Raw genomic sequence first — 10,433 nt, 5'->3', positions numbered from 1 at the left:
CTTGTACACATTTATTTTCATTTCACCTCCGTGCACAAAAAAGTGCACAGTGGTCACCAAGGACCCTTCTTTATCAAATACGCATTGTACAACATACAACTGCAATAAAACTATCAGCCCTCCCCATAAAACTATCACCAGGCTACTCGGCGGGTCCCGCTGCCTGCACTCTCGAGAGACTTTAGTGATTCCTCACGTCCAGAGGACGCGCCATCACCTGAAACCAGCCTGAAACTCACCCAGCGGAGAAGCAGGAGGCTGGGGGACCGCTGTCCCTGTTTAATCCATTACGGCGTCCTCTGCAGTTTAGTGCGCAATAAAACACAGTGGCAGTGGAGAGCGGGCGCCCATCCACTCCCCGGCACTAGCATCGAATTAAACCACTTAGTTTGGCAAACACTGAACGCCTAAATGCCCCTATAAAGACTTTATGAGTTTGTTACTTTAATTACTGACTTGTTACAGAGCACATAAAGGGGGTAATGAATGCAATAAAACTAATTATCTACACATTTAATTCATATAAAATATCCAGGGTTTGTTTACACCACACGGCGATTCAACTAAGCATTCCTCCTCTTGTCCACCGAGAGGAAGGATTTAATGAAATAGTTTCCCTTATTCTGCTAAAGCCTAACGAACCAAATGAAAATTACCCTCCACTTAAATCATGGGGCCACCGAGGTCCACAAATCATGGCTCGTTTCTTTGTCTGTGCCTCGCTGCCAGCACCCAAGAGCCTGGGGAGCTGGACAAGAAAAGTCCCCGACCTGGAGCCTGGGCATTTTAAGAGCAAGGATTTCGTTCACTGCAATCGGCAAACCTAAAGGCCAAGCAGATAGCAATCATTTTTTGGAAGCTTCCAGTCTCTAGGGAATTGTGAGCACCTGAAAAAGTGGAGGTGGGAGGGGGGGCGGAAAGAGGCAGAGGGAGAAGACCCAAGAGGGATGGAAGAGGAGGCACATTTGGGTACACTTCATGCCCAGTTGCCAGTTACACAGCGTAATGAAAACCAACCACAACACAGACCAGCAAAATGCAAACCTCACATGACTGCAGAAAAACCCAGAAGTGAGCGCAAAGAAGCCATCAGTTGAGAATCCAGATGTTTTACATTCAAGAGCTTTACTCGGATGTTCTTTTGTTTTTTAAATGGCTGTGTAAGCAGAGTCTCTAGAAAAGCACATTAAACCGCAACAAGAAATGCAATTTATAAGATGCTCCCCCCGCCCAACCAGGTGTATTTTAAAGAAATCCGCTTAGCGTTCACAGAAACCCCCTTGGCCCACTTACTCTATGTTACAGGGCGCCTGAGTCTTGCCAATGTCCCAGTCTTTTATAACATTTCATGCACTTCAGGGGGTAGACTTGTTGTTAAATTGAGCGTGTAACGCTCTTACAAAACAGGTTTTCTATGACATCAAGGTTTCTTCTCCCTAACTGAGAAAGAGAGATAGAGAGAAGGAGAAGGAAGAAGGGGGAAAACACACACACTATCTCAATTTATGCCTAAGGTATATGATCAGTTAAAAAGGCTTAAAAGCTCGGGGAAATTGGATCAGGGAGAATCGTCACCCAACTTTCATTATTTCCAAGTAGTGTGATTGAATTAAAGGGCAGGGAGCTGGTTAGAAGGGAGGATCAGGGGCTCAGTGCGTAATGGTGTGGTATTAAATTCTAATTAGAGATGCAGGAATCAATGATAGGGAGGTTGGACAGCTCAGTTCCCCAGTGCCAGCCCAATAGACGGATGAGTTATTGTCATGTAAAAAGCGCCAGCAATAAGACCAACCGCTTTGCTATTGTCCAAGTGGAAAGAGCCAAGTTTATTATGAGGACTATATGCTCTAGAGACCTCAGACAAGGCATCTCATAGGAGGCTTTTTCATAAAACTAGGCTCTGCTGGTAGTAAGGAGGCCAGTTTGGAGGCAGGCGTTGAGCTGTGCACATCTCCCCACTCCAGCCACCTTCTCCATACCCATCTTTTATTTCATTTTTCCACTTGGCTGAGCCATCCAGAGCCTTTTCAATGTATAAAATGGAATATTCTTACCTCAATTCCTCTGCCTACGAGTCCTGTATGGCCGGGATGGACACCTCGAGCCTGGCTTCAGCCTATGCTGACTTCAGTTCCTGCAGCCAGGCCAGTGGCTTCCAGTATAACCCGATAAGGACCACTTTTGGGGCCACGTCCGGCTGCCCGTCCCTCACGCCGGGATCCTGCAGCCTGGGCACCCTCAGGGACCACCAGAGCAGTCCGTACGCCGCAGGTAAGGACCGCCAGCTTTCTCCGCGGAGGAAGCCGCCTTTCCGCTTGTATATAGGAAGCCTTGATTGCATTTGAAAATGGAAATGTGTTTAGTATTTACCAAACGAAATTTGCTTACACAAATGAAAGAATTTATCACGTTAGAAGCGATTGCAGGGAGGGGTAATTCACTTACAGGGTTACACTATCCTAGTCACACCCGAACCGCCAACAAAATTATCTTAAGCTGCCAAAATGATAGGCATAATTTATTTACTTTGCGATGAGACGTAAAGCTTAGAAAATAATTAAATAACAAAGAGTAAAGCTCATTACTGGCAGTGTCTCTCTCTCTTTTTTAAAGAACCGACAGCGGCTCACACCTCTTTGCTGGTCATTTTTCTGATGATTTCTTTAATTCATTATTATTATTATTATTTTGCAGCGCTTTCTCCCAACTTTTGGGCCAGATCAACTTTTGAGAATTAAAAATTTTCCACAGTGGGAGTGTTCGGTAACTTCATTCCTGGCTTCCTAGTATTCCGATGGATGTTTTCGGAACTTTTTGCTCTCTAGCTTTCCCTCATCACAGTATTTCCCCGTCCCCGGACCTCAGCCGTCTCCAGCGCTCTATGGCAACCCACTCAAAGGCTGCTTGTGCGCGGAGGGACCCCACCTAAGCCCGGAATTTGTGCCCCTGTTTCGGTGTATAACTAATTTGTTCGGGTCATCTCGCCAGCTCCTCTCGGCCACTTTCCCGTCCCGGTGTCGGCGGCGGCTCCAGTGCCGCCTGACCTTGGAGTCCCCACATTCCGGCTCCCGGGTCCGCACACTTCAGACCTTTTTGCTTATACCCTGTCCCCTCTGGTGTCCTCCAGTTCCTTACAAACTCTTCACGGACCACGGCGGCCTCAACGAGAAGCGCAAGCAGCGGCGCATCCGCACCACTTTCACGAGTGCGCAGCTCAAAGAGCTGGAGAGGGTCTTCGCGGAGACGCACTACCCTGACATCTACACCCGGGAGGAGCTAGCGCTGAAGATCGACCTCACCGAGGCGCGAGTCCAGGTACGCGCGCCTGGAAACGCACTCGGCTCTGCAGCACAGCGAGGGGCGGGGGTGCAGTGCGGGAGTGTGGGCGATCCTATTGAAGGCTTGCGTTCCCGGGCCTCCTCCGAGAGGCCAAGTTCGGAAGGACTGTGTGCCCGAGGAAGGGCTAGGGAGCGCGTTCTTGGCTATAGATTCACGGCGTCAAAGTGTTACCCACCCCATCTAGGGCTGTACTGGCATTCAAGAGCTATGGGAGAGGCATTTCAGGGGGTGGGGGTAGGAAGTGCCTTGGGGGAGGAATGCAGACTTTGCTCCGTATTATAAGTATTCCGCCCTCTGCCCCCCATATACCTCTGAACTCAAGCCCTTTTAACGGCGAGCTAATGGCGCATAGGTATAGATTTTCCTGTGAACTGTGATTGCAGCAGATCCGCAGAGGGACAGGGATTCTATATAGGTTAAGATCCGCGCCTTACTCTAACCTTTCAGGGACTCAGGTGCACCCAAGAGCCGGCCGTGGCGCCTCTCCTGCTGAACCTCCCCCCACCCCCGCCACGTTAGCACCTCCAGGCTCAAAGGCCAGGATGGGCAGCAGGCGCCAAACCCAGAGACCCCCTCACCTGTCTACCAATCAGAGTTTAACTCGAGACCTGAGGCCTAGAGGTGATGGCCAACTTGGGATGGCTCAGGGAGTAGACTGAGCAAGGGTACTTTGCCAAAATTAGGTACCATCAAAATAAGGGCTTCTGTTTCAGGGCCTTTCGCGGACCTGCTGCCTCTTTACCCCTCCTGCTGCTGCTGCTGCTAAGTCGCTTCAGTCGTGTCCAACTCTGTGCGACCCCATAGACGGCAGCCCACCAGGCTCCCCCGACGTGCCCAAGTGGTCCTAAGACAGTTTCTCAAAAGATGTACCAGTCACCAGAGGGACAGCTTCAGTGGGCTGGAGGCGCGCGGGAGTACCCACGGCGGGTGCAGTTTAAAACAATCTGGAATGGAACGTGGGCCGCCCTAACTGCTTTTCTTTTCTTCTTTTTCCCCCTGTTTCACTGTCTGTCTTCTCTTCTCGGGCCAGGTGTGGTTCCAGAACCGCCGCGCCAAGTTCCGCAAGCAAGAGCGCGCGGCAGCGGCCGCAGCGGCCGCGGCCAAGAACGGCTCTTCCGGAAAGAAGTCTGACTCCTCCCGGGACGACGAGAGCAAAGAGGCCAAGAGCACCGATCCGGACAGCACTGGGGGCCCGGGCCCCAACCCCAACCCGACTCCCAGCTGCGGGGCGAGTGGCGGCGGCGGCGGCGGCGGCCCCAGCCCCGCCGGAGCCCCGGGGGCGGCGGGACCAGGGGGTCCCGGAGGCGAGCCGGGCAAGAGCGGTGCAGCGGCGGCGGCGGCGGCAGCGGCGGCGGCAGCAGCGGCGGCGGCGGCGGCAGCTGCCGGAGGGCTGGCTGCGGCCGGGGGCCCTGGACAAGGCTGGGCTCCGGGCCCCGGCCCCATCACCTCCATCCCGGATTCTCTCGGGGGTCCCTTCGCCAGCGTCCTGTCTTCGCTCCAAAGACCCAACGGTGCCAAAGCCGCCTTAGTGAAGAGCAGTATGTTCTGATCTGGGATCTGCAGCGGCGGCGGCGGCGGGCGAGGCGGGTCCCCGCGGGCGAGTGGGTGAGCCGGGTAGGCCCAAGGCTATTGTCGCTGCTGCCGTGGCTTTTCCCTGGAGAGCCTAAAGTAATCGCGATACGAATAAAGAGAAAACGGCGTCGCCCCCATTTCAAGCCCACTCCTACTCCTTCCCTTCACCCCCAAACAAAACGAAACACCTCCCTGGCTTCGCACCTGCCTCGGGGCCGCGCGCACCGGCCAGGGGGCCCCGCTTGCTGCCCGGGAGGTGTGAGCGACGCGGCCTCGACTCGGGGAGGGGGGTGGAATCTCAGGGGGCTATGTCTGCGTGTCGGTGTGTGTCTGTCTCGGGGAGTGTGTGTCTGTGGCCCGAGCAGGTGACAGGGAGAAAGACGGCTGGGAGGCCACAACCAACTTGGTGACTTGCTTAGGGAAAGAGAAAAGTGAACAGAATTCCCCCGGATTAAAAAAAGAACGAAATAGGGAGGCAGTGACAATGAAAACAAAAACAAAAAACCGAAAGGCTTTAAAATCCAAGGGAAAGAAAAAATACAAGGGGGAAGAGGGAAGCGGCAGCCGGCCCCATTTGAGGGCTCTGTCTCCTCGTTCCTAAATTCATCCGCACCCTCTGGACAGCACTGACTCCCTCGGGGCTCCTCTTCAGGGAGAGTAGGAAGGCCTTCCAGTTGACCCGTTTCCCCTCTTGTCCTTGGGTTCGGGCCGCTGCGGTGACGACTCGTGCAGACTGTCCGCGCGGCCAAGGTGACTGCCTCGCGCCCGCTTGCCTGCCCCAACCTCGTCAAACACCATCCTGCCAACTGCGCATCCGAACCCCTCACCGTTCCAGCTCTCCTCCTGAGTCTCTGCAGCCGCTCGGCCCTGGAAGATGCCCTATCCATGAAATGCCTTTTCATCCACGAACTCCGCAAACTTTGTCACGTATCTCTCAACTCTTCCCTTTTTTTCTCTCCTGATACCCCCGCCGGCATTTTCTTCCACCAGCTTTTACTGAACTTTTTGGCACTGCTTTGGATTGGAGTCAATTGCAGTCCACGCAGCTGGCTGCAGAGAAATCTACCCAGCAAGGAAAAGAGGCGCACACGAGTTTGCAGAAGTGTCTCTGCATTTCTGTTTGATCCGAAATGGACTCACATCCTGTATGGTGGATGGACTGTATATTGATGATTCCATTCTTTGCGCAGTTTAGACATCTCTGTTGGGATTTTTTGTTTATTTTTTTAATTTTATTTTAAAAGGCACAAACTATAGATATTAGTTGAATGTTGAGGCTTTAACTTTTTTGGTGTCTTTCTACAACTGTGTTCTGTGACTCAATTGTATCGTGTTAATATCAGTACAGCCCGTCTCCTCTACGTGACTGTATAATGTTTTTCTCTTCTTGTAGTCTCTATGGTGTGTCTTTATTGAATAATAAGGTTCTCACGGGTTCAACTCCTTTGTGTTTAGAGAGACCACGGTTCAGCCAATGGTATATATTTTTGTTATCAGGTGCATGTCTGTCTGATTTCTTTTTTCTTCTTGTTGGACTATGTTTGTGAACATAAACGTCATAAGTTATGTTTCAGATTTTCAAATTTATTTATATGTGTTATAATGAATGCTTCTATTTAAAAGGGAAATATTTCTACATGTGCATATAGTTTTCCAAGAGTGTACCATTAACTTGATTGTTGATAATAAAAACAAAAAGCAAGTCTAGCAATTGAACTATTCTGACTTTTTCTTGATTCATTTTTGGTTGTTTTTAATTAATTAAAAATTATATTATAATGATAAGGGAGGGCAGATGAAATTGTAGAAAATATCTAGAAGCCTCTGCAGCTCTGGAAACCTAGGTAGGTTGGAGAATCTAAATTCATGTGGCTAAATTCAGCCAATATAAAATTTAGTGCTTGAGATAGCAGGCAGGATTCTCCTGGTCCATTTTTCTTTCTGTCCCAGCCACCAGAGCACAACAGAACAGGAGGGCATTGATAGAAGTATTCAGATCAGTGCCTGGAGTGATATTCTGCGGACTCTGGTAGCAGAGAAGGCAGGTTAAGCAGGATTCTGATTCTCAACTTTGAGAAGGGCTTGAAAGTGCACCGCGCAGACACCTTCAGGACCAGCGGCATCTGGGGAGGACCAGGTGGTCCCCAGGTGGCCCAGCCACCTTAAACCCTGAAAACCAAACCACTGGCAACCAGGAGTACCGGAGGGTCTTTGTGTGAGCGGGGAGAGCAGCTCTGCAATGTTAGTGTGTTTGGGGAATCTACAATGACTAGAATTAGCGAGCACTTGCCTGTACAAGGTTGTGTTTTCTATGCGTTATCTCACCTACCACTCAAAATAATATCAGGAAGCAGGTGTAATTCCTATCCTTATTTTCCTTTAGACAGGTGAGGAAGCTGAGGCGACAGAAAGGTTAACTTGCTCACATGGTCCTAGTATACAAGTGATGGGGCCAGTCTTTGAACCCAGGAAATCTGATTCCAGAGCCTGTCCATTAAACTACACCAGTGGTTCCCAAAGTGTAGTCCCTGGACCAGTAGACTCAGCATCACCTGGGAATTTATCAGATACACAAATTCTTAGATCCCATCTGAGACCTACAGAATCAGAACCTCTGGGAGTGAGACCCAGCCCTCTGTATTTTACAAGCCCTATAGAGAATGTGAGAACAACTGAATTACAGTACAATAAATCCAAATGGAAAGTTTCTAGAATCAGAACTACATTGGGAACAGGCCTGTTTGTGTGTAGACACTTCAATGGCTCCCTTTTGGAAGGATATAATCATCATCACAGATCCCAGATAGAATCTTGTCTCCTCTTTGGACTGTTTGGCTGGGCCGCCTTCTTCAAGTAGATGCCTGTGTGGATTTCTGGCAATTACCTTTCTGGCTGGACTTTATCAATAGATGAGTCAGCTCCCTCCATTTGATGGGAGGTCACAGTCTGCCTTCTCTAGCCTGAGGATTAGCAGTTGATCTGGTTTGAATTTATCAGGTCTTCTAACCTCAAGCATCTAAATATGATTTACATCAGATCAGGCAGATTTCACTTAAAAATTTGAAACCTTTGGGTCTTACTGCACTTCTAACAGTTTTTCTAAAAGACTTTTGAATAATCTTTTTTTTTAAAAATCTGAATCTTAATGACCTTCAGTAAATTCTCCCAGACAACATTACATTAAACAGTGGCATTAATTTTGATGGTCTAAAATGCCAGCATTTGCCAGACCCCTTAAATCCCAGTCTTTGACTGTAAGTACAACTTAGAAGTTCTGGGAGAGGCAAAAAGAAGGGCCAAAATATGCTGACAAAAAACATATTTAAGACCGAGGTAGCTCAGTCCTGGACTTGGCCAGAGGAAGATTAGCCTTCCTCTGGCACTGAGGGACAGCAGGTGAGCCTCTGTGACCTGATGGGCAGTGGGACAGGCATTCTGCAGAAGGCAGGACCAGGAGGGAGAAAGAAAACAAGAAGCAAAGAGAAGAAAGAAGAGAGATAGGGAAAGAAGAGAAATAACAAATAACCAAATAAGAAATTTTGGGAACTCCAGGGAGGGTCCTAGAAATCATTTCAGCTTTGAATAAACTTGGTAAGTTTCCCCAAATTCCCTTCTTCTGGCCTTGACCTGCTTTGAGCACCTTATCTCAAGGACCAGGGAAACTTTGGAAAATGGCAAGGAAAACACGCTTCCATCTCTCCACCCCTACTCCACACCAGTTTCCCGGAAGGTTGTATTTTAAGTGTCTGGAGGCACCCAGCTTTTAGTATTTCAGCTATCAGCTTCTTTTTTACTTCAGGTCACCTCTGCCTCTGGTCAAAGAAGCAAACTGTTGGGAGGCAAGTTTGTGATCAAATGCAGAATGATGCTCCTGTAATATGAAGGAGTCCAGTGGCAGGACACCATGTCTCTCGCATTGTGTCATTTCCTTGGAGCCCTGCACAGTGTGAACAAGCTCACTTTCACTTTTCCTCTCCTAAGGAATTTGCATTTTGGCTCATCAAGGCATCCTTCTTCCTGGCAACTCCGGGACCACATGTGACTTCACAAAACCTGCGTGAACCACTGCCAGACGGCCACCTCTGTGCCATGTCTCCATCATGGCCAAGTACCGGCAACCAGAGGGGAGCCAATAACCCAGCAAAAAGTAGCTGTCTATTACCTAGATGCTTCTCTATGGCCACCTCTTGTCCTTAGGAAGATGGCCTCTGGCTAGATAGAGATGGTTCTCAATTCAGGAATTGAGGAACTCTGTGATCTTGGACAGCAAATAATTAACCCCTTTGAGTCTGATTCATCAGTCAGAAGTGTGAATAATGTACAGATTTGTGAAGTTGTTGGAGGATTAAATAAGATGTTCAAAAAGTGTCTGGCATAGCAGGAAGTTTTCAGTAAATGTTAGACATTATTTTTAATATTATTTTATTATGTAACTCCTAGATTCTGTCTTGATCTCCCTCACTCAGGCCTTAGAAGACTAAAAAGCATTCTCCCGTCTCTTAAGTCAATGGCCCAGAATGTGAGAGAATATGCAAAGATTGGAATTGGAGAACTTTGCTGAGGGTGACAGTTAACAGCCTAGAATCAGCCAAAGGCTGACAAGTAATAACTACTAATATTTATTGAGTGCTTATTATGTGCCAGGCACTTTTAAGTTTTAAAGCACTCACTCCTCATATTCGAATCCTACTGGAAAAGTGCTATTTCCATTTTTTCCCTTAGGAGGAAACTAAGGCAAACAGGGGTGAGGTAACATGCCCAGGTCACACAGCTGGTAGTAGCGCAGCAGGAGTTGAGCCCCTCCTGAGCCTTTGCAGGCTCTGCAAGGGGAAGAATTCATTTTAACTCCAAGGTCCTACCTATACCATCGGAGCCAGAAGGTGATCTCCTCTTGCAAAAAGATGCCAAAGAGTAGATGAGAGAAAGGACACCAGGGGGAGCAGGATTGGGATGAAAATCCCAACCAGATTCAGAATGAAGTCCAGGGCCTAAAAGGGAGCAGGCTTTAAAATTCCCAGGAGGAGAGAGAATGTTTTCTGCAAGGCAGAATAGCTTATATTCCCTTTCTGGTAAGTGAATAAGGCAAGGAGTGGCCAGAGGCATGGCATATGAAGGGGAAAGAACAGTTATATTGATGAACTGCGGAATGTTGGTCGATGGATAGAATGGATGTCAGGAATAAATGTCAACCTCTAGGCTCATTTATCACCACCATGACCAATGGATGGTGCAAATGGTAAAAGCCCACCTGAATCCTTGATTTTCGGAAACCAAAATACAGTGTGAAGACCTGTGACTTCCTCAGGCCAAAGGCAGGTTACCTGAAAATAGTCTGTGACCATGTCCCCATCACCACAGTAGACCTTTTGGATCATGCTGGTCTTGGCTTAACTCAGGAGTTCTTAACCTTGGGTTCATGGATAGAATTCAAGGAAGATGAGAAAGGAATACATTTATATTTTCACTAATCTCTACCTGAAATTTATCATTTTTTCGATGATGAGTGTAGGCAACAAAGCCAC

The 10,433-nt window shown here is 48.6% G+C and overlaps 1 protein-coding gene across 1 annotated transcript; it reads left to right on the top strand.

The window, feature by feature from the left end:
* Positions 1-2,030: 2,030 nt before the first annotated feature.
* On the top strand, positions 2,031-4,888 carry PHOX2B (paired like homeobox 2B). The gene is made up of 3 exons (XM_069595024.1): positions 2,031-2,271; positions 3,128-3,315; positions 4,370-4,888. The coding sequence occupies exons 1-3, from the start codon at positions 2,031-2,033 to the stop codon at positions 4,886-4,888; spliced, it is 948 nt and encodes a 315-aa protein (XP_069451125.1).
* The last annotated feature ends 5,545 nt before the right edge of the window (positions 4,889-10,433 follow it).

The sequence above is a fragment of the Ovis canadensis genome, chromosome 6 (assembly GCF_042477335.2).
Source record: "Ovis canadensis isolate MfBH-ARS-UI-01 breed Bighorn chromosome 6, ARS-UI_OviCan_v2, whole genome shotgun sequence".
Classification (NCBI taxonomy): Eukaryota; Metazoa; Chordata; class Mammalia; order Artiodactyla; family Bovidae; genus Ovis; species Ovis canadensis.
This window is presented reverse-complemented; position numbering and strand designations above follow the sequence as displayed.

Excerpts from the sequence above, each read along its gene's own strand:
- PHOX2B (XM_069595024.1), top strand. The coding sequence starts at position 2,031 with ATGTATAAAATGGAATATTCTTACCTCAATTCCTCTGCCTACGAGTCC. Across the intron at positions 2,272-3,127 it reads GAGCAGTCCGTACGCCGCAG|TTCCTTACAAACTCTTCACG; the intron begins GTAAGGACCGCC and ends GGTGTCCTCCAG. Across the intron at positions 3,316-4,369 it reads TCACCGAGGCGCGAGTCCAG|GTGTGGTTCCAGAACCGCCG; the intron begins GTACGCGCGCCT and ends TTCTCGGGCCAG.